This window comes from Brassica napus, chromosome C3, assembly GCF_020379485.1.
Source record: "Brassica napus cultivar Da-Ae chromosome C3, Da-Ae, whole genome shotgun sequence".
Taxonomy (NCBI): Eukaryota; Viridiplantae; Streptophyta; class Magnoliopsida; order Brassicales; family Brassicaceae; genus Brassica; species Brassica napus.
In genome coordinates this window covers 74,158,307-74,186,152 of record NC_063446.1, presented here as the reverse complement: position 1 = coordinate 74,186,152, position 27,846 = coordinate 74,158,307, and the positions used below count along the sequence as shown (strand labels likewise).

At 39.7% G+C, this 27,846-nt stretch overlaps 5 protein-coding genes and 1 long non-coding RNA gene across 8 annotated transcripts; 4 read left to right on the top strand and 2 right to left on the bottom strand.

Moving 5' to 3' along the window:
- The first annotated feature begins 129 nt into the window (after window positions 1–129).
- On the top strand, window positions 130–12,997 carry LOC106429068. The gene is made up of 47 exons (XM_048750249.1): window positions 130–555; window positions 732–918; window positions 993–1,064; window positions 1,143–1,214; window positions 1,293–1,364; window positions 1,469–1,540; window positions 1,659–1,730; window positions 1,830–1,901; window positions 2,048–2,119; window positions 2,217–2,288; window positions 2,374–2,445; window positions 2,642–2,713; window positions 2,837–2,902; window positions 3,084–3,149; window positions 3,292–3,336; window positions 3,459–3,520; window positions 3,603–3,985; window positions 4,081–4,279; window positions 4,355–4,513; window positions 4,595–4,713; window positions 4,798–5,008; window positions 5,088–5,319; window positions 5,399–5,549; window positions 5,665–6,043; window positions 7,006–7,131; window positions 7,598–7,784; window positions 7,905–7,976; window positions 8,092–8,163; window positions 8,356–8,427; window positions 8,538–8,609; window positions 8,751–8,822; window positions 8,908–8,979; window positions 9,073–9,144; window positions 9,245–9,316; window positions 9,415–9,486; window positions 9,576–9,647; window positions 9,743–9,808; window positions 9,949–10,014; window positions 10,162–10,206; window positions 10,289–10,350; window positions 10,449–10,828; window positions 10,902–11,100; window positions 11,184–11,342; window positions 11,419–11,537; window positions 11,613–11,823; window positions 11,923–12,163; window positions 12,246–12,997. Exons 1-47 carry the CDS (start codon window positions 438–440, stop codon window positions 12,760–12,762), a joined length of 6,195 nt encoding a protein of 2,064 aa, XP_048606206.1. The 5' UTR covers window positions 130–437; the 3' UTR covers window positions 12,763–12,997.
- Window positions 12,998–13,382: 385 nt separating this feature from the next.
- LOC125583925 lies at window positions 13,383–14,590 on the top strand. The gene is made up of 2 exons (XR_007320941.1): window positions 13,383–13,685; window positions 14,300–14,590. It is a non-coding gene; the product is annotated as an uncharacterized LOC125583925 (long non-coding RNA).
- Window positions 14,591–17,002: 2,412 nt separating this feature from the next.
- LOC106429072 (nucleolar protein 56-like) lies at window positions 17,003–19,542 on the top strand. Its single transcript, XM_013869813.3, has 8 exons — window positions 17,003–17,284; window positions 17,483–17,697; window positions 17,797–17,954; window positions 18,041–18,228; window positions 18,317–18,569; window positions 18,659–18,807; window positions 18,887–19,021; window positions 19,104–19,542. Exons 1-8 carry the CDS (start codon window positions 17,080–17,082, stop codon window positions 19,364–19,366), a joined length of 1,566 nt encoding a protein of 521 aa, XP_013725267.2. The 5' UTR covers window positions 17,003–17,079; the 3' UTR covers window positions 19,367–19,542.
- Window positions 19,543–19,659: 117 nt separating this feature from the next.
- On the top strand, window positions 19,660–21,048 carry LOC106429073 (protein unc-45 homolog A). The gene is made up of 3 exons (XM_013869814.3): window positions 19,660–20,020; window positions 20,111–20,299; window positions 20,391–21,048. Exons 1-3 carry the CDS (start codon window positions 19,841–19,843, stop codon window positions 20,787–20,789), a joined length of 768 nt encoding a protein of 255 aa, XP_013725268.2. The 5' UTR covers window positions 19,660–19,840; the 3' UTR covers window positions 20,790–21,048.
- A 552-nt stretch (window positions 21,049–21,600) lies between these two features.
- LOC106429084 (actin-related protein 6-like) lies at window positions 21,601–23,581 on the bottom strand. The gene is made up of 7 exons (XM_013869828.3): window positions 22,852–23,581; window positions 22,571–22,760; window positions 22,426–22,489; window positions 22,241–22,325; window positions 22,123–22,173; window positions 21,986–22,048; window positions 21,601–21,887 (listed from the first exon to the last, which is right to left on the bottom strand). The coding sequence occupies exons 1-7, from the start codon at window positions 23,550–23,552 to the stop codon at window positions 21,758–21,760; spliced, it is 1,284 nt and encodes a 427-aa protein (XP_013725282.2). The 5' UTR covers window positions 23,553–23,581; the 3' UTR covers window positions 21,601–21,757.
- Window positions 23,582–23,710: 129 nt separating this feature from the next.
- LOC106429083 (peptidyl-prolyl cis-trans isomerase CYP59-like) lies at window positions 23,711–26,904 on the bottom strand. 3 transcript variants are annotated; one of them, XM_013869826.3, is made up of 12 exons: window positions 26,712–26,904; window positions 26,321–26,428; window positions 26,132–26,236; window positions 25,926–26,043; window positions 25,800–25,850; window positions 25,403–25,717; window positions 25,244–25,321; window positions 25,104–25,150; window positions 24,966–25,021; window positions 24,836–24,876; window positions 24,624–24,729; window positions 23,711–24,514 (listed from the first exon to the last, which is right to left on the bottom strand). In XM_013869826.3, the coding sequence occupies exons 2-12, from the start codon at window positions 26,416–26,418 to the stop codon at window positions 23,928–23,930; spliced, it is 1,602 nt and encodes a 533-aa protein (XP_013725280.2). In that variant the 5' UTR covers window positions 26,419–26,428; window positions 26,712–26,904; the 3' UTR covers window positions 23,711–23,927. The 3 variants fall into 3 exon arrangements, with proteins under 3 accessions (XP_013725280.2, XP_013725281.2, XP_022555994.2); XM_013869827.3 differs by having other exon boundaries at window positions 26,716–26,868; XM_022700273.2 differs by lacking the exon at window positions 26,712–26,904 and adding an exon at window positions 26,573–26,591.
- Between the last annotated feature and the right edge of the window lie 942 nt (window positions 26,905–27,846).

Below are 27,846 nucleotides of genomic sequence, written 5' to 3'. Positions count from 1 at the left end.
AGTTTTAAAAGTGATTCTTCTTTTAATATACAGTGCATAAGATACTTACAGTACAGGCGAGAAACTCTGACCAAACGCCCATTTGACTATTGTCATTTCTCCTGAATGCGTTTGGTCTCATTCCTTTTTAAATCATTATCTCCCCAAAAGGTGAAGGTGGTGACGGTTGCGCTCGCCGCCATTGTTGATCGTTGAAATCTCCCCTGGGGGGAGAGCGCGTGAACCCTACGGGGATCCTGGATTAGTAACTTAGTTGTTGTTTATTGAGATTAATAATTAATTCAAGTTAATAAGCAACTTGCATCTCTTCTCCTTCGTCTTCTTCTTCAAAGTCCAACGAAACACCTAAACCTTATTATTCGCGTGTCTATTTTTATTACTTTATTTGTCGTTGAAACAAAACCTCCGTTCGTTCCGGTCTCTCTCTCACATCGACGATGGCCAGGCAACGGCGGCGGTCTCTGTGTCTTCTAATCACAGTCTGGTTCCTTTCCGGTTCGGTACATGTGGTTCGAGCTCAAAACAGAACCGGAGCCACTACTGATCCAGACGAAGGTGTGTCACAGTCTTCTTTTTTCTTTCAAAATAATCGTCGTAGTCTTGTAGGTCTTTTTTGTACCGGTTGGTTAGTTTTGAAAATTAAGAAATGGTTTGATTAGTAGTTAAGTGTAATTATAATTAGATAGAGATTTTTAAGCTAAGGAAGATGAGTCTATTAATTTAATAAACAGCTCGAGCTTTGAACTCCATCTTTGCCGCTTGGAGGATCCCTGCGCCCAGGGAATGGAACATCAGCGGCGAACTTTGCTCCGGCGCCGCCATGGACGACAGCGTCACCATCGACGACAAAGCATACAACCCTCTTATCAAATGCGACTGCACTTTCAACAGCTCCAAAATCTGCCGCATCACCGCCCTGTACTCCCATCAAATAGCTATATTTAATTATCCCTCTTTTTTTTTTTTTCTTGATTTGATTTGATTTGATGCAGCAAGGTTTATGCGATTGAAGTTGTAGGACCTATCCCTCCCCAGCTCTGGACTTTGCACTACCTCACTAATCTGTACGTATGCTTCTTCCTTTTTTCCCTATTCAATTATAGATATGATCTGATCACATTCACACAAATTATGTCTTTCAGGAACTTGGGTCAAAATGTTCTTACAGGCTCCCTCCCTCCTGCTATTGGTAATTTGACTCGTATGCAATATATGTAAGCCTCCTCTCTCTTCTTCACTTTCTCTTTCTCCACCAACATTCCCTCTCTCATTCTCAACTATTCATCACGTAGGACTTTTGGGATCAATGCCTTGTCTGGCCCTGTTCCCAAGGAAATTGGTTTGCTTAAAGATCTAAGATCACTGTAAGCTTTGCTTTGCCTTTTTTTGCTCAGATATTATATAATGTTTTCAGACTACTTCTTTCTAGAAGACTTTGATGCTTCCTTATCTTGTATACAACATGCAGTAGTATTAGCTCAAATAACTTTTCTGGTTCTATACCACCTGAGATTGGGTCTTGTACTAAACTACAGAAAATGTGAGTCTCCTTTTTCATTTCTACTCAGCTAGTATTTTTTTTATGTAATCATTTCCGATATGCAAACTTAAAACTTCCATATCATTTATATAAGAAGAATATACTTGTACTACTGCAGGTATATAGGAAGCTCTGGACTCACAGGGGTAATACCTCTGTCATTTGCTAATCTTGTTCAGCTCGAAGATGCGTAAGCTTCTTTTTTTTTTTTAATGAATTTGCTTATATAAGTCTTATGGTTGGATTACTACATCTTCTTTTCGTTTTTTCCTAAATTATGCTGGACCAGTTGGATTACGGATCTGCAAGTTACAGGTCCAATACCGGATTTTATAGGAAACTGGACCAAACTTACTACCTTGTAAGAACATTTCCTTCTTCTTTTTTCAGAATTATATAATGGATTTGTTCCTCTTGATTTTTATTTTCTACATTAATCCTTCTCTTAGTAGAAGAAAAGGCCTCGTTATTTTCCAAGTTTGAGATTCAATACATGTTTTACTACAGGAGAATTTTCGGAACTGGTTTGAGTGGTCCTATACCGTCATCATTTTCCAACTTAACTTCTTTGACCGAACTGTATGTGTTGTTCCCATTGGTGTTATAACGATATTTTTTTTTCATTCATTCCCTTTCTCCTCCACATATATATAGCTCCTATTCTAAATGTACGTAGGAGGCTTGGTGATATATCCAACGGCAGCTCTTCTCTTGAAATCTTCAAAGACATGAAATCTCTAAGTACATTGTAAGACCACTTCTATTCAACTTATTTTAGTTCAATCTTTGATCACATTTGTGTAGTATTGAACTGTTTCTGATATATGTTGCAGAGTATTTAGGAACAGCAATCTCACTGGGACGATACCCTCTTTTATCGGAGAATTTTCAAGTCTGCAACAAGTGTAAGTACACCATGTGTGTTTCTTCAATGTTATGATTGCTATTCTGTAAGTAGAGTGTGATTATATGTGAAAGTCACCAAAAGAGAATACGAAATGATCTCAAGTTGCTGATAATATAATGTCTTATTTTCCTTCTTTCACTGCTAAACGTGGATAATTTTAATGTATTACCGTGTAATTCGTGTCTGTTTTCCAGTGATTTAAGCTTCAACAAACTAGGTGGACCAATTCCAGCTTCACTTTTCAATTTAAGTCGACTTACTCACTTGTAAGATGATATGTTTTTTTGCTTTGTTTTCCAGTGATTAAAGATTATACCTGTCGATGTTACAAAAAATAAAAAAAGATTATACCTGTCGAAATGGTTTGATGTCTTCACTCCTCTTATTAGGTTTCTTGGGAACAACACGTTGAATGGTTCATTGCCTTCTCAAAAGAGTCAGACTTTGAGAAATATGTGCGTAACGAAGGTCCTTTATAAGTGTTTCGCCTTTGAAAGCCACCCCTAATTGTTGGAGGGTTTGTTGAAAACAAATCCTCCTGATATAGGCTCAAGTTTCCTTCAGCTATTAGTCGGCACTTATTCAATTTGAATAAGGTTCCAGTGGATTCTAATCAATGTTCTTTTATACTAACAGAGATGTGTCGTACAATGATTTGTCTGGAAGTCTTCCTTCATGGGTCAACTTACCAAACTTGAAACTGTAAGTAAAGAAAACACCACTTGTGTTATTCAATCTCGGAAAAAATTCTCATTAGGTTTCTTCATATCCAGCATGAAGTTTCCTATTTATAGGAAATATATATATATTACATTCATAACAAAAATGTATTTTATTTGTGCAGCAACCTCGTTGCTAACAATTTCTCCTTGGAAGGTCTTGACAAGAGGTGATTTTCTTAACTATGTTATTGTCGATGATGCTTGTTCCATCATGACCCACTTTTATGTATTTCCTGCAAACGGTTGCAAATGTAGACGACTTATCATTTCTTTTCTTTTTGGTTAAAAGTGTTTTACCAGGACTGAGCTGCCTGCAGAAAGACTTCCCTTGCAATCGAGGCAAAGCATTATGTAAGTGTAACAAATGGACAGTGCTTGTGTGTACTGTTGGAAAAAATTGCTTATGATTTTTTTCGATTTTATTGATGTCTAGATTCTGAATTTTCGATCAACTGCGGAGGCCCACCAATACGGTCTGTGAGCGGAGCATTATTTGAGAGGGAGGACGAGGAGCTGGGACCAGCTTCTTTTGTCGTGAGTGATGTTCAGAGATGGGCAGCCAGTAGCGTGGGACTTTTTGCCGGAAGTAGCAGTAATGTATACACAGCGACGTCACAATCACAATTTATCAACACTTTGGACTCGGAGCTTTTTCAGTCAGCAAGACTTTCTGCATCTTCCCTGAGGTATTATGGGTTGGGGCTAGAAAATGGAGGCTATACAGTAACACTTCAGTTTGCTGAAATTCAAATCCTTGGTTCTTCTTCAAACACTTGGAGAGGTTTAGGAAGACGACGTTTTGACATTTATGTCCAGGTCTGCACTACTACTTAATCTAGCTTTCGGCTTTACAAGTTAAGTTAACTTGTTGTTGTTGTAATATATTATAACCTTTTGCTCTGTTTTTCCAGGGAAGACTTGTTGAAACAGATTTTGATGTACGCAGAACAGCTGGTGACTCTACTGTTCGAGCCGTTCAGAGAGTATATAAAGCAAATGTAACTGAGAATCACCTCGAAATTCATCTTTTCTGGGCTGGAAAAGGAACATGTTGTATCCCCATTCAAGGGGCGTATGGGCCTTTAATATCGGCTGTCAGTGCAAAATCAGGTAACACAAGAAATGGCAAATCCTTTGTTGTTTGATATATTTCTGTTCACAAGTTCCCTAAGTGTTGTTATCCAGATTTTACACCAACTGTGGGCAATCGGCCACCATCAAAGGGAAAGAACAGGACCGGTACTATTGTGGGTGTCATTGTTGGCGTAGGACTCTTAAGTATCTTAGCGGGTGTGGCTATCTTCATCATCCGAAAAAGAAGAAAGCGGTACACAGATGATGAAGGTATACATGTAAATATGTAATAAGAACACAAACTTGAATATCATCTTTCAAATTGGTTCCTTTTTTTTTTTGTTCTTGCAGAGCTTCTTAGTATGGACGTAAAGCCTTACACCTTTACTTACTCGGAACTGAAGAGTGCAACTCAAGATTTCGATCCCTCTAACAAGCTTGGAGAGGGAGGATTTGGGCCCGTTTATAAGGTATGTCCCATTTACTTGCCGGAAATCACAATATATATGTGATACCTTTTTAATATGTTTTCTTTCGAATAACACCTTCAACAGGGAAAACTCAATGATGGAAGAGATGTAGCAGCGAAGCTGTTGTCGGTGGGATCCCGGCAAGGGAAGGGACAATTTGTTGCAGAGATTGTAGCGATTTCCGCAGTTCAACATCGCAACTTAGTAAAACTTTATGGGTGCTGCTACGAAGGAGATCATCGTTTGCTCGTATATGAATACCTTCCTAACGGAAGTCTTGATCAGGCTCTATTTGGTACGCTCAAAAAAAAAACATGATTTATCGACCTATGCTTCTCCCAGCACTCATTATGCCGTTGATTTTGATGTTGCAGGGGATAAGACCTTACATCTTGATTGGTCAACTCGTTATGAGATATGTCTTGGAGTTGCCAGGGGTCTAGTCTATCTCCACGAGGAGGCGAGGCTTCGCATTGTACACAGGGATGTGAAGGCCAGCAACATTTTACTGGACTCTAATCTGGTCCCAAAAGTTTCTGATTTTGGGCTGGCAAAGCTGTACGATGACAAGAAAACCCACATAAGTACCCGAGTAGCAGGGACGATGTAAGTATTCCCCAACCCTGACTTTTGGTTTGCAACACAGTTATGGATTTTTTAAGACGTGTTGTTGGGACCAATGCAGTGGATATCTTGCGCCAGAGTATGCCATGCGCGGACATCTATCAGAGAAAACTGATGTGTATGCCTTTGGTGTTGTGGCTCTTGAGCTAGTGAGTGGAAGGCCAAACTCCGATGAGAACTTGGAGGACGAGAAAAGATATCTTCTTGAATGGGTACGTTAACTTGCTTGTTATAATTTGATTGATCTATTCCAACACTTATCTGTAATCAACGTAGGGAAGATTTGCTGTGCTCTTCAGCAAAAGCTGATGTTAAGTTTGTGTACAGGCATGGAATCTACACGAGAAAAGTCGTGAAGTGGAGCTTATCGATCGTGAGCTAACTGAATTCAACATGGAAGAAGTGAAGCGCATGATAGGCATTGCTCTGCTGTGCACTCAGACATCACATGCCCTGAGACCACCAATGTCAAGAGTGGTGGCCATGCTTTCGGGAGACGTTGAGGTGAGTGATGTCACCTCTAAGCCAGGCTACCTAACCGACTGGAGATTTGACGACACCACGAGCTCTTCTCTTAGCGGATTTCAAACCAAAGGGACTTGGGCTTCTGATTCCTTGTCCACGAGCTTTGTGGCGCCTGGCTCCGAGATATCACCCGGAAGCGCCGACTCTAAACCGATGCTTGGAGTGAAGATCAACGAGGGAAGATGAGAAAGACCCTTCCTTATCTGTAACTAACTATAGAGATATATGTGTTTTGTGTAGGTGAATGAGGATCACTATTTTCTTCGTTTGATTAGAGAAACGTATATCACTTTTGATTCAATAATGATAATTAAGCTCTTTCGGTTTTCCTCAAATCTGTTGAGAGAGAAATTTGTAGCGGAGTGAAGTTGATACTTTGCTATGGGAAGAAGAGTAAGACTGTGCATTATGTGTTGTGTTCCCAAAACTGCATAGACAAAGTGATTCCACGAGAGCAGACTAGACTCATGTCATGTTTTAGAGGTTCAAGTTGAAGAGCATATAGTCCCTACTAATTAGTTCCGTTGTCTGCACGGCCCACATATATAACACAAAAAGGGTCGCGTGGTAATGTAAAAACAAACAAAAAAGTTGTCAAAAGTCTTTACTTGTACACAGAGACTTTTGCATATTCACAAGTCAAGTAGGCATTATTGATGGTATTGTTCATATAGTACAATGCATATATCTTGTCTTGATGTAATAAATATCATGAGCATGGAAATTACTATAGACCATAAATACCATCATGGAGGAAAGAGCGACGAAGGAACGAACGAAAAGGGACAACAAAATCAACACAAAACTAATAATGATGTGACCAGTGAGGAGAGTGTAGTGCAAAAAAAAAAAAGGACCGATGAGCACTGATAGAGTAGTGCAAACACGGTGGTACTGGTCCACCACCCTATCACTAATTATTAAAGAGTTGTAAATCTCTCCACTCATTCAGTCATTCTTATCGTGTGGTGAAAAGTTGTCAAACCACATTACAAGTCAGTGAAGAAATGTTATTATAAGTCAATGGAGCCTAAGGATAATCATGGCTAGAGAATTTAAGGGAGCTTTTTCTTGAAAAGTAAGACAGACCACCATTGTTTCTAAACTAAACCCACACACACAAAAAAATAAAGATAGAGTAAGAACCTCCGTCGACGAGGATGCCCACGTGCCTGCACCTCAGTGTCTGGTTCATCTTGTGTATATTCGGTTCGATTCACCTGGTTCGATCTCAAAACCGAACCGGAGCCACTACTGATCCCGACGAAGGTCTGTTAATTTGTTAGTTGAACACTTTGTAACCAACTAATTAAGTGTGGGGCTATTGGTTGGTGTATTTTGATGGATTTGAAAATCCAAACTAAATCTAGTGTTATTGGTTCTATGATTTTAAAATATGTATTGAAATCATGTGTTATTCATTTAATGATTCATAAATTCTAATTCAAATCAAGTGTTATTCAATCATACGGATTTACTAATAGATTTGATTTCATAATGTATTTGAATGGATTTGCATGAATTTCTTTGTTAAAAATACAAAAGGTCCAAATTCGAGGGAAAACCTCCGGATTTGTAAATACTAATCTGAGAGAATTTGAAAATTTGTATACTTTATTTGGATTTATAAATACTGTATGGATTTCTAAATCAATCAAAATATATAACTGTTAATTTGCTTGGTTAAGTACTGAAAGTACGTACTGAGCCGTTGTGGTGTGGTGTAAAACAACAGCGCGAGCTTTGAACTCCATCTTTGCCGCTTGGAGGATCCCTGCGCCCAGGGAATGGAACATCAGCGGCGAACTTTGCTCCGGCGCCGCCATGGACGACGGCGTCACCATCGACGACAAAGCATACAACCCTCTTATCAAATGCGACTGCACGTTCAACGGCTCAACAATCTGCCGCATCACCGCCCTGTACAGTACACACCCCCTCTTTCCCCCTATATATATATATATATGTTGTCTTTGTGCATTCATTCACCCACTGAATGTTTTACCATGCATGCATGTTGTTGTTGTTTCAATATTACACAGCAAGGTTTATGCGATGGATGCTATAGGACCTATACCTCCACAGCTCTGGACTTTGACACTCCTTACAAATCTGTACATATATATTTGACTTTACCTGTTCCTTGTCTTTTTCTTTTATCATTTATTTTTATTATTGTTATCATAAAAAAAAAAGAGCACAACACACATGCATCTGTCTTTCTTTCAGGAACCTGGCTCAAAATTATCTTACGGGCTCCCTTTCCCCTGCAATTGGAAATCTGACTCGAATGGAATGGCTGTAAGGCCTCGTATATTGATTGAAACCTCTCTAGCTAGTTATTTATCTCTCACACTTCCAACTCTGTTAGGACTTTTGGGATCAATGCCTTGTCTGGCCCCGTTCCCAAGGAAATTGGTCTGCTTACAGAATTGAAATTGATTGAAACCTCTCTAGCTAGTTATTTATCTCTCACACTTCCAACTCTGTTAGGACTTTTGGGATCAATGCCTTGTCTGGCCCCGTTCCCAAGGAAATTGGTCTGCTTACAGAATTGAAATTGCTGTAAGCTTCTTCTTCATTCTTTTTCTTTTTTTTAAGAAAAAAAAAAAGAAAGTCACAAATGTCAGATTTTGATGCTTCCACCTATCTTTTATACATTTTTCTGCATGCAGTGGTATTAGTTCAAATAAATTTTCTGGCTCTATACCAGCTGAGATTGGGAATTGCACAAAACTACAGCAAATGTGAGTCTGTGTATCTTCTACAAGCATTTTTTATGTATATTCATTTCCTAGTTATAAAGTCTTAAACCTTGGACATCATTTTTATTGTTAATATTCTTGTCCATTTAATTACTTCTTACGTACATCTGTTAATTAATGCAGATACATGGATAGTTCTGATTTCACCGGGGCCATACCTTCATCATTTGCTAATCTTGTGGAGCTGCAAACCGCGTTAGATTTTGTTTTATTGAATTTAGCTTTACCGTTAACTTTTCCTACGTGCCACTTCACATTTTTCTACTTAATGTTGTATCAGTTGGATGATGGATCTGGGAGTTACAGGTCGTATACCTGACTTTATAGGAAGATGGACCAAACTTACTGCCTTGTAAGAAGATTTCATGTTTTACAAAATTTATATAATGGACTTGTATCTACAAGCATTGCTCTTGTTAAATTTGAGATTCTATAATTGTTGCAGGAGAATTGTCGGAACTGATTTAAGTGGTCCCATACCGTCGTCATTTTCCAACTTAACTTCTTTAACAGAACTGTATTTGTTGTTTACATTGGTGTCACAACCATTCATCTTTCTTTTATTCCAAGTCTCCTCTACATATTTAATAGCTCATGCCTATTCTAAATGTACGTAGGAGGCTTGGTGATATATCCAACGGAAGCTCTTCTCTTGAGTTCATCAAAGACATGACATCTCTAAGTGTACTGTAAGCCAACTTCGCTTAAACATCTTCTAACCTAATTCGTATATATATATGATCGATCACATTATAATGTACTTGTCTGTATTTTACATATTTCGCAGAGTATTGAGGAACAGCAATCTCACTGGGACAATACCCTCTTATATTGGACAATTCTCAAGTCTCAAACAAGTGTAAGTACAACATAAACATGTCCTGAAAACTCCAAGCTGCTTCATGGTCTTTTTCGTTTAAAATAGTGTGATTCTTGTCTATTTTCCAGTGATTTAAGCTTCAACAAACTACATGGACCAATTCCGGCTTCATTGTTCAATTTAAGTCAACTTACTCACTTGTAAGATTGATATGTTTTATGCTTTGTTTTCCAGTGATTTAAAGATGATAATTGTCAAAAAAAAACAAAAATTATGTCTTCACTCTTCTTATTAGGTTTCTGGGGAATAATACGTTGAATGGTTCCTTGCCCACTCAAAAGAGCCAGACTTTGAGCAATATGTGAGTAATCAATTCCTTTATATTTGATCATCTTTGAAAGCCACAAAGTCCTGATATAGACTCAAGTCGTGTACAAGATATATATATATATAATCAGGAAACTGTTTTGGAATAGATAATTAACATATATATACTTTCAGAGATGTTTCGTACAATGATTTGTCTGGAATTCCTCCTTCGTGGGTCAACTTACCGAACTTGCAACTGTAAGTAAAGAAAACACTAAACCTTCTCCTTGTGAGTTTTTTCAATCTCAGGACATAATTTCGTAGTGTATAATTCATTATGGAGCTTCCTTTTTGTAGAAAATATTTACTAGAATCATAACAAAACCATATATGTTATTTGTGCAGCAACCTTGTTGCCAACAACTTCACCTTAGAAAGTCTTGACAACAGGTGGTTTTGTTAAATATTTTATATGTTCTTGTGGATGCCTGAAATTCCAACATTATATTTATCTCTTTTCATTTCATAAAAGGGATTTACCAGGACTGAACTGCCTGCAGAAAAACTTCCCTTGCAATCGAGGCAAAGCATTATGTAAGTATAACAAAGAGATATTCTAATAGTCATTTTTATACATGTGCTATGGATGGAAAAAGATAATCATAAATGTTCTTCTATTGATTTGTGTCTAGATTCTGACTTTGCTATCAACTGCGGAGGCCAACAAATACGGTCAGCTAGCGGAGCAGTATTTGAAAGGGAGGACGGGGCTCTTGGACCAGCTTCATTCGTCGTGAGTGATGAACAGAGATGGGGAGCCAGTAGTGTAGGACTTTTTGGCGGTAGTAGTAATATATACATAGTGACTTTACTATCACAATTTATCAACACTTTGGACTCGGAGCTTTTTCAATCAGCAAGACTTTCCGCATCTTCCCTAAGGTATTATGGGTTGGGGCTAGAAAATGGAGGCTATACAGTAACACTTCAGTTTGCTGAAATACAAATTATTGGTTCTTCTTCAAACACTTGGAGAGGTTTAGGTAGAAGACGTTTTGACATTTATGTTCAGGTCTGCACTACTTCTTGATCTAGCTTTTCTGCTTTCTTGGTGGTGTAATAACCTTTTTGCTCTGTTTTTCCAGGGAAGACTTGTTGAAAGGGATTTTGATATACGCAGAACAGCTAACGACTCTACCGTCCGAGCAGTTGTGAAAGAATATAAAGTTAATGTATCAGAAAATTACATCGAAATTCATCTTTTCTGGGCTGGAAAAGGAACATGTTGTATTCCCATTCAAGGTGCTTATGGGCCATTAATATCTGCCGTCAGTGCAAAACCAGGTAACAAAACACAACTGGCAAGTTATTATTTTGTTCCTTCTGACACAAGTAAATACCTAAGTGTTACATATATGGTTGTTCAGATTTTATACCAACTGTGGCTAACAAGCCACCATCAAAGGGAAATAACAGGACTGGAACCATTGTGGGTGTCATTGTTGGCCTGGGACTTTTGAGCATCATTGCGGGAGTGGTTATCTTAATCATCCGAAAAAGAAGAAAGCGATACACAGATGATGAAGGTAATAAACTTGAATTTTTTAAACGTTCAAATTTGTTCACTTCTTAAGAACCGGATTGTTGTTGTTGTTGCTGCAGAGATACTGAACATGGACGTGAAGCCTTACACTTTTTCTTACTCTGAACTTAAAACTGCAACTCAAGATTTCAATCCCTCAAACAAGCTTGGAGAAGGAGGATTTGGGCCTGTTTATAAGGTATAAATGAGACTGACCAAAAAACAAAAGATTTTATACTTTATTTATTTATTATTATATTAACACATTCAACAGGGAAACCTGAATGATGGACGAGAGGTGGCGGTAAAACAGTTGTCGGTTGGATCCAGACAAGGAAAGGGACACTTTGTTGCAGAAATAGTAGCAATTTCTACAGTTATGCACCGCAACCTAGTAAAACTTTATGGATGTTGCTATGAAGGAGATCATCGTTTGCTCGTCTATGAGTATCTCCCCAATGGAAGTCTTGATCAGGCACTATTTGGTAGTGAACAGAGAGATAACGTTTCTATCTCCTGCTTTATCTATCATATCTTTGCTTTTTTGCTCAGAAGCTAAAATAGTCTCGATTTGGGTGTTGCAGGAGGTGATATTAAAAAGACTTTACATCTTGATTGGCCAACCCGTTTTGAGATATGCATGGGAGTGGCTAGGGGTCTAGCCTACCTCCACGAGGAGGGGAGTGTTCGAATAGTACACAGGGATGTGAAGGCCAGTAACATTTTGCTTGACTCTAATCTGGTCCCTAAAGTCTCTGATTTTGGTCTGGCAAAGCTATACGATGACAAGAAAACCCACATAAGTACCAAAGTGGCTGGGACCGTGTACGTATTCCAAAACCCTAAACTTCTTTTTTTTTTTTTGTAATTATGGAATTATTTATAACACACATGTTGTTGTAAATAGTGGATATCTTGCGCCCGAGTATGCCATGCGTGGACACCTAACAGAGAAAACGGATGTGTACGCCTTTGGTATTGTGGTACTTGAGCTAGTGAGTGGAAGGGGAAACGCAGATGAGAGCCTTGAGGGTGAAAAAAGATATCTTCTCGAATGGGCGTGGAATCTACACGAGAAAAGTCATGAAGTGGAGCTTATTGATCGTGAGCTAACTGAATTCAACGTGGAAGAAGTGAAACGCATGATAGGCATTGCTCTGCTGTGCACTCAAGCATCTCATGCTGTTAGACCACCAATGTCACGAGTGGTGGCCATGCTTTCAGGAGACGTTGAGGTGAGTGAGGTGACCTCTAAGCCAATCTACCTACCCGACTGGAGATTTGATGACACCACAAGGTCCTCTTTCAGCGCCTTTCAAACCAAAGACACGGGCGCTTCTGGATCCTACTCCACCAGCTTTGTGACGCCCGCAGAGAACGACTTTAAGCCTATGCTTGGAGTCAAAATCAATGACGGGAGATGAAACTGTCTCATATCCTCTTTGATGATGGCTATGGATATGTTAAAGTGTATATGAAGGAGGATTTATCACAATGTTCTTCTTTGGTTGGATAAACGTACTTTTCCCTTCATGTTATGAAAAAAAGAAGAGAAACATATTTCATTTCATCATCTTCTGGGATATATTTGCTACAAATGTATCCTTTTGTCTATTGTAATATAATTTTACTTAAACCATTATAAACTCTTACCACTTATGAATACAGAGCATCAAATTTTAGACAAAAAATAACCTGTTTCACTTTATTTTCAATAATCAAGTGCTTTCAAAATCTATTGGTTGGGTTGTTCAACGTCGATTTTGACTTTTTGTGTTATTTCGAATGCGAACTTTAAGACTAAAACTGAAGATTTTCTACGGATTTTTTCTCTTTTTAGCTACCTCTATCTTTCATTATGTTTTATTCATATTAGCTTATCTCTTAGAGCATGTGCATTGGGGTCTCTTAAATGGGTCTGTTAAGGGAATTGGGAATTAAAAAAAAGATAAACTGCCATTAAGTTAAGGGACAGATCCTAATTAGGGGATGGAAGGAACGTCTCTTCTGGGCCACGTGTTGGGATAGTATTGGAGGTGTGATTTTGAGAGGAAAACAAAAGTCGAAGGCGACGAAGAAGTCGGTGGATTCCGCGAGAAAGAGTCTCGGTGGTCTGATCGTGGGAGAATCTCGGCGGTGGCTTTCGTAGCCGAAGAATCGTCGGTGGGTTTCGTCGACGACCAATCTCTGTGGGCTCTCCTCGATGAAGAACCTCGGTGGCGTTGCTCGAAGAAGAATCTCGGTGGCTCTGAGCATCGGAGAATCTCTGTGGCTCTCCTCGACGGAGGAAATCAGCGGCTCTCCTCTACAAACAAACTCCTCGGTTGGCGCCTAGTTTAATCGAAAGGTAAAGCTCCAAAATTTAGATTTTAATTTTGAAATCCTCAATTTTGCATGTCTCAGATTGTGTTCATTCTTGGTCGCGTCGCATGTTTAGTCTGTTAATTCTCGATTCTGATAATGAGATCTTCATGGAACATGGAAAGCTTTCGCACTCTCTTGATCATTTCGTTTATTGATTTAGTCAATAAAAAAATTTCCATTCAATGAAAATCATGTGTATTAGTTCATGGTCTTTTGCACTTGAGCATATTCTCGTTACGTTTTGGGTCTCATGATGTAGATTCTTGAGAATGACGAACAGCTTTGATCAATTTAATATAGAAATCCTCTGTTTGATGTTTGTTGTATAAGTTCCTCTGTTTGATATTTGATGTTTGTTGTATAAGTTCCTCTGTTTCACTTATAAGTTGTAGTCTCGGAGTTCTAGTTTCAGTTTGTGTTTCATGGTCTGGTTCTGTAATGGAGTTTATGTATTGCAGTAGTAACAAAGTTTGTATTTGTTGTTTTTGTTGTCGTTTTAAAAAAAAACACAAGTATTAAAGTTGGTGTTTGTTGTTGTGATGATAAATATCAGTGATGGTTTTGTGGTTTGATCAGTTCTTCGGCTTTGATTTTCAGGTTGATGGTTTGGTCAAAGAGAGCATAGGGAGCATCCTTCTATTTTCAGGTTGATGGTTTGTGGTAAGTATAATGGTTTGGACAAAGAGATCATGGGCTCAGTTCACATGAAATGTCTTCTACAGGCGTTGTAGCTTCGTAGTTAAATATTTTTTTATTGTTAAGAACCTTACTTAAGAAACTACTAATAAACCACTTAATATTTCTTTAAAATTTTATGTTTAAAAATAAGTTAAATATTTTTTTATTGTTAAGAACCTTACTTAAGAAACTACCAATAAACCACTTAAATTATGTGTCTCTTATTAAAGTCTCTTAGCTTAATTTTAATAGTTTAAAAATCACTAAGATCCACTAAAGAAGAGATCATGGGTTTTAGCAATATACATGTTCTTAGCATTTGTTGTTCAAAAAGAGAAAAAAATGACCCTGAAATTTGTAAAAGATAAAAATTGTTAAAGACATTACTAAATTGTCTACATCACCCAAAATTTTTGACCGACTCTACGGACTCTACTACTGCATCAATTACTTCCCTCGTTGCCATTTCTATTGCCACCTTCTGATAAGCAAACACGTTGTCAGACAATTTTGTGAGCTTCCGCTACAGAGTACAGACACAACACAAGTGTTGTCAACGACATGTGAATTGTGAATTTGTGATCGTTCCATTAAAAGAAGAACACGTTGTTGTGATTTGTGAGAGCAACATTATCCCTAACAACTCTATTGGGGTGATTAAACATTTTTTTAGCATTAAATATGTGTTAAGTACCTTTTTAAAATACTTCTAATTTTTTGACCTCCAATGCAAGTTGCTTATTTTGGGGTGCTTAAAAAAAATTATTAAACATTGTTTTATATAAGATTAAATCTATTTATTATATAAAACATTGCTGGTGTTTAACCAAGAGCTGATGAGAACCTCATCATCTGTTTGCGACCAAGACCTCCGTTCTTTACGTTGCTTCTTGCTCGAGATTTGAATCTTCTGTGGCTTGCGTGCCAAATAAAAGAATGGGAGAAGATTCTAAACCTATGCCACTATCTTGTTGACTTTAAAGAAGATCAACAAAATTTAAATTCAAGAATATGCCTTACGTAATAGAAAAGAGAGATGGAAGATAAGAGAGATGGAATGCGAGTTTGATAGATGGAAGAGATGAAGTTAAACGCATTCATTTTAATAGAGGAGATAAAGATAAGCGCATTCATCACTCACACAACCAATATTCTAACTAACCATCACTTCTATTTATCACACAACCATATTAATTACAGAGTTAAAGCAAGACAAGAATCTCGGTTTCTAGCTAACCATCACTTCTATTTATTCTCCAACCATAATCTAGTTCACTAAGTAAAAACATTAACTATCTAACTCAACCGTAAAGCTTTCAAGCAGTTCATTAGAAGAAGACATTTACATGTATTGCGAAGACCAAATGTACTCCTCTGCTTTGAGCTTCCTTCGTCTTGTACCCTCGACCAAATGTACTCCGCATGTTAAGACACAAACACACAGAAAGTAATCAAAAAAAAAAAGCCAAAACTCATAGAAATAAACATTGCTTCATATCTGAAACACACAGAAACTAATCAAAAAGGAATTTGATCCACCCATCTTAATTGAAACAAACTTGCAACCAAATTACTAAGTCAGAACATATCAAAACGATTTTATCGAAGAAAGAACATCAAATTTGATCCTTCCATCTTAATTGAAACAAATCCAAGTTGAAACAAACATACAAACAAATCTATTTTCTTCCATCCATATTGATTGAAACAAACTTGCAAACCAATCATATTTGATGAAACCATCTCAATACAGGACAAACCGCATCAAACAAATCAAAATTTACAAAATTTTATGAACTTGAAACAGAAGCTTTACCTTCGCTGAACGCCACCTACGTCGCCATCGAGGAGAGCTCTGTCGCCGTCGAGGAGAGCTCCGTCGCCACCGATACACCGAATCAACGAGAAAGAAGAAAGGCTTCGTCTCCACCGAGAGAGAGCTCCGTCACCACCAATACACCTAACCAACAAATAACAAACACAAAACAGCCGATCAGAACAATAAGATTCATAATCTAAACACATGCAAAATCGAAGAACACAAGAAACGCTTACCTTTCGATTTGAGGAGAGCCAGCGTCGCGAGAGGTCCGTCCCCGTCGAGGAGAACCACCATCGAGATCGTCGACGCGGAACCACCATCGAATCGCCTTTCGGGAGAGAGGATTCGCGAGAGAGAGAGAGAGAGAGAGAGAGAGAGAGAGAGAGAGAGAGAGAGAGAGAGAGAGAGAGAGAGAGAGAGAGAGAGAGAGAGAGAGAGAGAGAACCAAGTTTGATTTGTTTCACGCGTAACCGAAGCTCCCCCTCCCATGTCTTGACACGTGCACACTAAGCGGTGAAACACTAAGCGGCATTGTTTCACGGGTTTAATTAAACGCCGTGTCTTCTCCTTTCTTATTTTTTTTTTTTTAATTTAAAATTAACCCTAAGCAATGGCCTAAGCACCTGTGGTCTGAGCTCCCAGCTTCTCGTGATGATGGGCCTCTATAAGCTAAATAAACTTCCACGCCATTAAATAGGCCTACGTTGAATTCGGGAGGTAATTGCATGGGCCGAGCCCATTTATTAAGTAGCCCATGTTCAAAGCAGTGCCGATGGTATTAAAAGCGGTGAAACCCTAGTTGAGTTCCGTGTTTGATTCAGATATAGGTTTAGGGTTTTAGCCTCTCTCTCCTCTCCTCAAACAACCAAAACAAAGAATGGCTATGTATCTTCTCTACGAGTCTTCTTCTGGGTATGGCCTCTTCGAGGCGCACGGTCTTGATGAGATTGGACAGAACACTGAGGCCGTCCGTAGCTCAGTCTCCGACCTAAGTCGCTTTGGCCGTGTTGTCCAGCTCACAGCGTTTCACCCCTTTGAGTCTGCGCTCGATGCCCTCAACCAAGTTAACGCCGTCTCTGAAGGTATATCATATATTCAATTTATTGTCACGTTGTTGTGGTGTTTGTGTGAACTCGAACCACCACTCTGCCTTGACTTTTTTGCATAGGATACTCTGCTTGCTGTTGATGTTGAACTTTGTCCTAGGAAAAGCTTCAATTTTTAATGGTTGATTAGTGTTGAGCTTTGTCTCTTTGGATGAAATTATTTTTGGGTGGCAGGTGTTATGACTGATGAGCTTAGAAGTTTCCTGGAGTTGAATCTTCCTAAAGTCAAGGAAGGCAAGAAACCCAAGTTCAGCTTAGGAACCTCTGAGCCTAAACTCGGTTCCCACATTTTGGAAGCCACCAAAATCCCCTGCCAGAGCAATGAGTTCGTTCTTGAGCTTCTCCGTGGTGTGCGTCTCCATTTTGACAGGTTCATCAAGGACCTCAAGGTGTCTACTCTTTTTTTTTTTCTTCCTCTTTGTTTTATATACCTTGTTTGCCTTGTGTGTACTAATGGATGAATCTGTGTTTTTATTTATTGAATGTAGCCTGGCGATCTGGAAAAATCTCAACTTGGGTTAGCTCACAGCTACAGCAGAGCCAAGGTCAAGTTCAATGTTAACCGAGTGGATAACATGGTTATTCAGGCCATTTTCCTCCTTGACACCCTTGATAAGGATATCAACTCCTTTGCCATGAGAGTCAGGTTTGTTTCCATTCAACCTTTTATGTGTGTTTTCAACTTGAGTAAATATTGGTAGATGAACACTGTTTGTAATGTTGTTGTTACAGGGAATGGTACTCGTGGCACTTCCCCGAGCTAGTGAAGATAGTAAATGACAATTATCTTTACGCCCGTGTTTCAAAGATGATTGATGACAAGTCAAAGCTGACAGAAGACCACATCCCCATGCTTACTGAAGTCTTGGGGGATGAGGATAAAGCAAAGGAGGTCGTCGAAGCTGGGAAAGCATCCATGGGTAAGTGACCTAAGCTCTACTGGATTCATTTGTGTTTGTAATGTCTCGATTGTTCTAAGACCTTTTTTATTTTCATCCCTGTGCACAGGCCAGGATTTATCACCGCTTGACTTGATCAACGTACAGACCTTTGCTCAGAAAGTTATGGACCTCGCTGACTACAGGAAGAAGCTCTACGATTACCTTGTTTCTAAGATGAGCGACATTGCCCCTAATCTGGCGGCTTTGATTGGAGAAATGGTCGCTGCCCGTCTGATTTCACATGCTGGAAGTCTCACTAACCTTGCTAAATGCCCATCTTCCACCCTCCAGATCCTTGGAGCCGAGAAGGCGCTTTTCAGGTGCGATATCTTCATAGAGGAGGGGATCTTTTATCTATTATATATAAGTTTATTGTATAACATTTGAACCGCCTGTGGTGGTGTCTCAGGGCTCTTAAAACACGTGGAAACACACCCAAGTATGGGTTGATCTTCCATTCGTCCTTCATTGGCCGAGCATCTGCCAAGAACAAGGGACGTATCGCTCGTTATCTTGCAAACAAGTGCTCTATAGCCTCCCGTATTGATTGTTTCGCTGGTAAGAATCAGAAACTCGAGCTCTTTAATATTTTGAGAAATGTTGTAACCTGATTGATGTTGTTGTTGTCCTGATGCAGATGGTGCAACAACAGCATTTGGTGAGAAGCTTAGGGAACAAGTAGAGGAAAGGCTGGACTTTTATGACAAGGGTGTTGCTCCGCGTAAGAACGTGGATGTGATGAAGGAGGTGATAGAGAATCTGCAAAACAAAGGTATAATCTTGAAATAAGATTTGTGCAAAGAGTAGTGTTTTGGTGGTGGAGTGTGTGTTTGATCCGTGTGCCATCCTTATAGATGAGGAAGGGAAGGATGCCTCAGGAAAGAAGAGCAAGAAGAAGAAGGCAAAGGGTGAAGAAGAAGAGGAGGCGGCAGTGGATGAGGAGAAGTCGGAGAAAAAGAAGAAGAAAGAGAAGAGGAAGATGGAGACAGAAGAGGAGAATGAGAAATCAGAGAAGAAGAAAAAGAAGAGCAAGTCTGCTGGAGGAGATGAGGAGACTGAAGATGGTGGTCAGAGCAAGAAGAAATCGAAGAAGAAGAAGTCCAAGAGTGAGGAATAGGGATTGGGATGGTGCAACTTAACAACAAACTCTTATGTATTCTATTGTTTTTTGAGCTAAAAATGTTTCTTTTTTTGCTGTGTTTCTTAGTAAAACTCTGCTACGGGGAATTTTGTGTGTTTGGTCCGAAAACGATTTGGTCCATTGACACTAATATGAATGCGTGGTTTTATCAATTTATCAGCAGTATAAAAGGTAAGGTTGGGCCTGAGTTGACTGTTAAATGGGCCATATAACACCCACCAACCCAACAATAGTGCCAGATGCGCGGGATCTTCAGTTTAACATTTTTTTAATCAAAAATGAGTTCATCAATAAATAAATAAAAAAATGCCCTAATTCTCTAGAATCATACGATTTGTATAGAAAGCTGATTCATATCCAGCTTATGCTTCTTCACTCGCTATTATTATTCCTCTCTCTTCTTTCTGGAATTTGGGGTTGATTTTGGATCAAATCTAAGCTCTGATTGGGATGGCATCGGCGGCGTCAGGGAAGGTGGAGAAGGGGCACCAGCTCTACAGGGAGGGCAAGTACAGGGAGGCTCTTCTCTTCTACACCGAGGCTCTCTCGGCGGCTAAGTCCAAGTCCCAGAAGATCGCTCTTCACAGCAACCGCGCCGCCTGTTATTTGAAATTGCACGATTTCAAACAGGTTTTGGATCAATCAATCAATCAAAAGAGAATCCATGAGTTTAGTTAGATTCGATTGAGAAATTAATAGTTGTGTGGAATTATTGTTCAGGCAGCAGAAGAATGCACGTGGGTGCTGGAGCTTGATCAGAAACACAGCGGTGCTTTGATGCTCAGGGCCCAGACTTTAGTCACTCTTAAAGATTACCATTCTGCTCTTTTTGATGTCACCAGGCTCTTGGACTTGAACCCTGATTCTGATGTTTACCAAAACCTCGAGTCTCGCTTGAGGACGCAGTTGGTATGCTATCCCCTCCCTTTCTTCTCTTGCTTTCCTCTGTCCTGTTTGTGGCTTTATTGATCATGTCTTTTTTTTTCCTTGGTAAGGAAAGTCCCTTGCTCCAATTCCTGAATCTGAAGCAGAGTTGGAAGACGATGAAGAACAAGAAGACACAGCTGAACAGTCAACTAGGAAAGATGAGATATTAGATAAGAGGTTTGAGTCATTAGTTTCCATCACAAGACATGTAAGAAACAAGGGGGAAGAAGTCTTTGCACCTAAAACACCTGAGGTTAGAGAAGACAAGAGCAAGGACGATGGGTCATTCTCCAATGCATGGCAAGCCATCCCTAAGCCCAAGGGTCATTCCACACTCGATTATGCCCGTTGGAATACAGTTCAAAACCACGACTCCAGCGAAGATGATGACAGCGATGAAGACAGTGACGAGGAGGATCAGCCTCAGTACAGATTCCGTGTTAGAACCGTCGGTGTGCGTCCTGTGAAGTGATAAAAAAAGGTGTAGATCATAGGGACGTGGATGGTTTCTTTCTTTCCTTCACTACCCTGATATTGTTGTTGTTGCACACAAGAGCTGTGAAAAGAGAAAAGCCAGCCATAAGATAGCAGCAGACTGTTCATGTCCTGTGAAGTAGTGATGTGATGTTATACATTTTCGTTAAGAAAACACATGTATAAGTCTAGATGTGATGTCACAGTATACAAGAGGACCATTATCAAATGAAATATTTCCTTGTTCTTTTGGTCAATGCTGTTTCAATATACAACCCTATAAAACTTTCTGTACAATTGATGTTTTCTTTTGTTTTCACTACTTTGATTTAGAACCGATCAGTAATTAGAAAAAAAGGGTCAAAAAGGTAATACAACATCTCTGTAAATTTACTAGCACATTTAGAGAAGATGAAGGCATGTAGCATAGGTGGGCTCATAGATACTGAATGGTAGTGCAGACATGGCTGAGGGGTGTTGAGCTGGCAAGAGGAAAGGAGATGACAGAGAGCAGAAGATTAGTGAAAGAGTATATATAGAAATTTCTGCCTTTCTTGTTGTTCATCTTTTTGTTAGACTTGGTCATTAGGCTCTGAAGAAGGCAGATTCAGAGAGTTTATAAATCATGTGTAAATTTAGAATGTTTTGATTGGCTTTTCAAGTTTTTTCATTGTCAAACTCTGAAAGTCTGACTCGCTTGTGTTATTATAATGTTGATTAACAAACAGGTTTTGGTATTCAGATAAAGATAACCTACAACGTTTGTATATGTTGTACCCTGAACCTTGGCTGTGCTGTGTAAAACTGACTAGAGAAATTGCTCTGGCTGTTTGGTCGTTACTTCATCATTATGTTTCTCACGGCAACATTCATTGCAATACGATACTAAATAAATTAGACATGTGAGAGGAGATGATACAAGCAACTCAATTTGAAAACTATTCCACTATGTTTTTTGGTTTGTCTTCAGTGAAAGAATCTTCTCCGACATCGAGCTGATCCAAGTTCTTCGTATTCAGCCTTGGTGACACACATAGACTCAAAATCTGGGCTCGAAGCCAAAAGTGAACCCCCTCTCCATACACCTAGTATGGGGCTGCAACCATAAATAAAAACAAAAATAGTTTGCAAATTATAAGAGAAGAGTTGGTGTTGGTGTTGGTTAATAGGAAAGGATTGTTTGAGTTTATTTACTCCTCCTGAGTTGTTATCTTGACATCAAAGTGGTCTGGGACAAGTGGTCGAAGCTCTCTTTCACTGCATTAATAAAATCGTATTGCACACCACACCACTGATAAATAATTCATCGTATAAAAAAAATTAAAACTTACAGCCTCTCCTTAAGTTGAGGAAATAAAGTGCTTCCACCGGTTAAGATGATGCTGCCACAAAAAAGCAACAAACATCAGACACCACAGCTCATTAATTCAAAGTCAAAAAACTCATTACCTTTGGTACAAAACAGGTTGCAAGTAAGAATGGCATGAGCTAACAGCTCGGACAATGCACTCTGCAAGTCCCGCCTGATTCATCCCTGTCCAAAGTAGAGTAGCATCAACATCTATCTCTCCCGACAAACCTCCATCTCCTATATAATTAACAAGACTTTCTTTGTGTTGAGTGGGAGAACAAACCTAGATCTGCAGGGTGGAATAAAGTCTCAGGTACAAGAAAACGCTCATTTGTCAAGTCAATCTCCTGCATGCAAACCAACCATACAAGCTTCAGAACAAAAATCTCTACACAGAGAGAAGAGAATGAGGAATTTTTCTTTTTTACGTTTTTGTTCATGTCAGCCTTCTTCTTCTCACCGTCAACCTTATCCATGACACTGTTAGGTCCTTCATCTGATAACCCTAAAGTAAGGAAGTTGTTGGCAGATTGAGGATCTTTGAGATAACCTTTGGTATGTGTGACACCATCAGGAAGAACATACGTAGACTTTATCACGTTCCCAGTACGCCGCTCCCTGTTTACAATCTCTATACATAAAATGACTGATGAAGATTGAAGAACATAGAAAGAAAGAAAAAAGATAGAGAGAGAGAGAGAGAGAGAACCGAGCAAGGTTGAGATCACGGTGGAGGTCAAGAGAGACGAAGCAGAGCTTCTCTTTAGCATCATCCATCAAGAAAGTTTGATCCATCACATTTATGGATCGATAAGACACCAATTCCTTCAAGTAATTAGTGAAAGCTTTGCCTCCGAGATCGATCCTCTTGACGGCGTAGTTGAGCGTGAAGTTGTGGAGGACGGGGACGGCGTGAGTGAAGGAGAAGCCACAATCCACGACGAGGCTACACTGAGTCCGCGAGAGGATGGAGCCTGGCTGGCGACTAGCCTCGTAGAGATGGACGAGTGACTGAGGATTAGCGACGTAGAGGGAAGAGAAGCCGAAATCCTCGAAGACGAGCTCGTCGGTGGCGCGTTGGACGGAAGGGATGGAGAGCGGCGGCTCGGTGAGGAGGAGGGAGGAGGAGGTGGGGGTGATGCGGAGGAGAGATGTGAAGAGGTGTGACCAGATGTCGCGTTGCAGGTCGGGGTTTATGAGGTAGCCTCGGTCGATGGGGCGGCGTACGGCGGCGGAGGTGAGGTCGATGTCGACGTCTGCGTCGGAGAGAGGAGGAGGAAATATGAATTTCTTGGAGGAGAGAGGTTTGAAGAGGCAGTTCGGGATGACGACGAGGGGATCGCGCTCGCCGCCTTGGCCGGCTTTGATGAGGCCACCGCCGTTGTCTAGTACCACTATGTTGTTCGACATTTCGCGACGGCGGAGATGGTTTGTTTCTTCTTCGATAGTAGTTACTTGGTTTTGTTGCAGTAAACCATTCCTTGTTAGTAATTTGTTAGTTGGTTTTCTAGTAAACCATTTTAAATTGGTAACTTTACAGGTTTACTCTAACCGGAGAACGGACCACATATTGAGATTTTTGTCTATATGCAACCCATTCGTGAGGACTGAGAATGTAATGCAGAGTCTATAGTAGTCTCTTAAGCGTATGTTCGAATTGCTCAAAACAGTCGAGAGCAATCAGAAAAAGGAAAGAAAGATCCAAACATGTCTGCCAAAAGTTTTGTAAAGCATTCACTTCAATGGAATTCAAAGCTAGCTTATGAGAAGATGCCCCATTGCCTTTCACCTATCCCTTCTCTCTCTTCTCCTCCCCTTGTCACTCCAACGATCGTCTCTCATCTCTTCATGGCGTCTCCTTCTTCTTCTCTCTTCATCTTCCCTACTCTCTCTTTCATTTCTTTCCCTGTGTTTCTTCTCCCTACTCACACCATCATCATACCTTCTGTCCCTCTCTCTCACATCTTCCCTATGATCTCTTCTACCATCGTACTTACTAGCTGCCTTGTCCTCCGTGTCACCTTCATCTCTATCTCTTCTTTTGCCTTCACCATAGACACGACCACTTCTCCCTTCATCTTTGTCTCGTCTTTTGCCTTCATCATAGCCACCAGGACTTCTCCCTTCATCTCTGTCTTGTTTTTTGCCTTCACCATAGCCACCAGGACTTCTCCTTCGAATCTTGTCCTTGTCATGACTCTTCTCCCTCTTGGGCCTTTCAGCTATATCTCCCTCAAACACCATATCATAGCCTTCACCTCCTCCGTGCTGTCTGTTTTGATCTTTTACGATGAACTTTGAAGCCTGATTACCACCACCCACACAGTCCTTGGCTACATGATCCGTCGACCCACATTTGAAACATCCATTCCCTGTTACACCATTTTACCCATGTTAGTTTACATCATCATCAGCCTTCCATGTCTCTCATGAGTCTCAAATACACATAATAAAGAGGTAGAAGAGAAGAACAGGACTTACCTTTACCCTTTTGTGAGTCTTTCTGCCGGAACTGTGACCAAAGTTTGGACACACTCTGACTGAAGTCCACATGTATTCTTCTATCATCTATCAGAGCATTGTCCATCTGTAAAGCAACAACAATCACTTAAGACCCCTCCAAAATAATTCCACTTCAATCTTCAGTTCCTAAGCTTGCTACAATTTACACTAGTGATCCACTCGAAATTTACCTTATTATATGCTTGTTCGCATGCCGCCTTCTCCTCAAACTCTATATAACAAACACAAAACTCTCAGTAAACACTCATTTATACATACATATAGAGAGGAATCCAACAGTAACCATATAGCAGGACTCACCTATAAAAGCGTAGCACAAACTGTCACCTGTTTTGAAGTCCCGGATTACATCAGCCCTGCCATATTCAGACATGAAGATAAATAACACAGCTACAGAACAGTTGAGTTTTCAAAACGAATCAAGGAAATATCACTCACGATATGACAGTTCCAAAGCGTGAGAAAATAGTATGCAGATCCTCGTCCTGCATGAGACAAAGGCAGAAAAAAGAACAAAATTGTCACAAACAAAAAGAAGCGTTTTGCTGTTGGCTAACTCTAATATATAAAGCACCTACCTCAGTCACAGGATTCAGTTTGCAGACAAACAGCACATTTTCAGGAGGCTTGACCTCGGCCTCTGGGATATCTCCTATCTACAATAGCAATACATGATCATCAGGGATTAAAACGTTATTGGTATAACAACATCAATAAAGCTACAAGAGGACACTTACACTTTCAAGTACAACAGCACTAGAATGGGCAGCTTTCGCACGGATAATCTCCTCCAGTTCATCAGCACCAAGTTGTTCATCCAATGGAACCCAATCATCTTCAAGACGCACGTCAACTTCGACCTCTTCCTTGGGGTTTCCTTCCGGGGAAGCATCTGGTATCATGTCAGCCAATTGGGTGGGATCTTCAAAGGGATCTTCAAGTATATATGTGTGCTTGATTCTAATGTTTTTATAAGGTCTGTTTTTGGCATCAACATAAGCTTCGTTTATCCTAGTCAACGTGTCAAGCCCCTCGGCAATCTCCCCAAACACCTGAAAAAAAAGAGGAATATATTGTAAGTAACATACAAAAGAAATCAAAGGCAGATTAGGAACAACTGTAAAGTGTGCTTACAGTGTGTTTCCCATCAAGATAGTCTAGATCATCACGAAGTGTGAAATAAAACTGCAAAGAAACAGACAAAGTCAAAAGAGGACAGAATATTGGATCCACTCAAAGGAAAAATGAGTAGGGGGATACCTGGGAAGCATTGAGATTTTCTCCAGCACTAGCCATAGAAACAGTGCCAGTTTTGGAGTGTTTTAAATCAAGATGAATCTCATCTCGGAAAAAGCGAGCCTGCTCACCATACAGAAATCTGGGAAAATGCACAAGATGATTTAGGATAAAGTTGACAGATGTATTTAGAAAGTGAGGAAACAAGAAGAATCCTAGTTGATGCTTACTTGTAGATGGAATCACCGCCAAGTCCAGTACCAGTAGGATCACCAGTTTGGGCAGTGAAATCCTTTTGAACAGTGTGGAAGAGGCACCCATTGTAGTACTTGATCCTAACCAAACCAATAGAGAGAGATAGTGAGTATACCATTATATTAAAGAGATAGATGGTCAAAGAGAAAGAGAGACGTAGTTACTTGCAGAGCTTGAGGAAGTTCTTGCAAGTCAAAGGGCATTTAGTGGAGTGCAAATCGATGACAATGTCCCCAAGACTTGTCACAATAAGAACAGACATTGTTGTCTTCCTGAAACAACAAAAAAAAAAAAAAAAAATGAAAGTGAGAAGCAAGTAGGAAGCAGCTCTACACAAACTTAAAAACCAAGTTTGAAATCCACAAATTAACTATAACTCTCAAATCTGGGTTGGGTGATTGAAGAAAACGAATTACAGCACTGATTGAAGATTCTCCTATTTCAAAGCAAGCAGAGCAAAAATTGATTGCGAGAATAGATTCTACTTGTCTAAATTGTGAGCAACGAAAAAGAGGAGGAGATGGTGGGTGGGGGGGGGGGAGAATATACACGTACCTACCTACGTAAGGAAAGGAGGAGGAAGAGAAGTTCTTGTGTTCTTCTCGTCTTTTTCTGAGAATGTTCGAGAGAGAGGAGATCGATTAGATTAGGTTTGGTTTTGTTTTGGGAAGAAGAATCGAAACACTGGGAATATGCAGCTTCAACGTTCACACCCACACAGCTATAGTATGTTGACTTTGGGCTTATATGTAAAGGGTTAGCCCAGCCCGTTTAAGATTTTATAACCCTTAGCCTTTTATTTTTTCTAATCAGGATTTAGGATTTAGATCTCGGATGGGTTATTTATGTTGACATGTTGTACACTTGCTTGCTTAGATGTTACACTTAAGATCGTTTCTCTTAAGATACTGCAGGATTCTTCTTACGTTGATCATCTTGTCTTACTCTTTTCTGGGTTTGTAAATTTACTTGCTTAGATGTTGTAGACTTGTTTAGCTTTGTTACTTCTGAAAGTCTCGAGTGAGATTTTGTTCTAGTATTGGCAAAGAATTGTAGACTTGTTTAGCTTTGTTCTTATGACTGTGAATGTCTGATTTCTCGTGTGTTTTGTGAATGTATGATTGATCACTTTTACCAAGATGATGGAGAGGTTGTGGGGTGAGAACTTCTTTGACACTGCCACCAGAATGTTGGAGTAGCAAAAACAGTGGTTCTTCCTCCTGCAAGCGTGGGTTTGTCCAGTTCTGTTATGAACCCATCAAGAAAATCATTGCCACTTGCATGAATGACCAGAAGGACAAGTTGTGGCCTATGTTGCAGAAGCTTGGCCAACCGTACGAAGAGTATTCCGCAGGCGAAACAACGGCGTTTTTGACACGCCATATATCTCCCGTTGTTGTTTAAAGGAGAATCTTTCCTGTGAGGGTTTGGAGAGAAAAGAAGTGAGAGTGACAGAGACAAGTATTATATATATATATATACACACACTTCATTCTCAGCTACACCACTTCACCACCCGTACTCTCTTACCCGAGACTTGTTTCATTCACTGGTTCCATTTTGTAATGGGCTACAAAATGGGCCTGAGAACATATATTTATATATTTAGTTTTTTTTTTTTTTGGTAAAATGTTAATTATTATTACCAATTTTTGATAGACATTACACAGAATAACTAGTACCAGAAAAA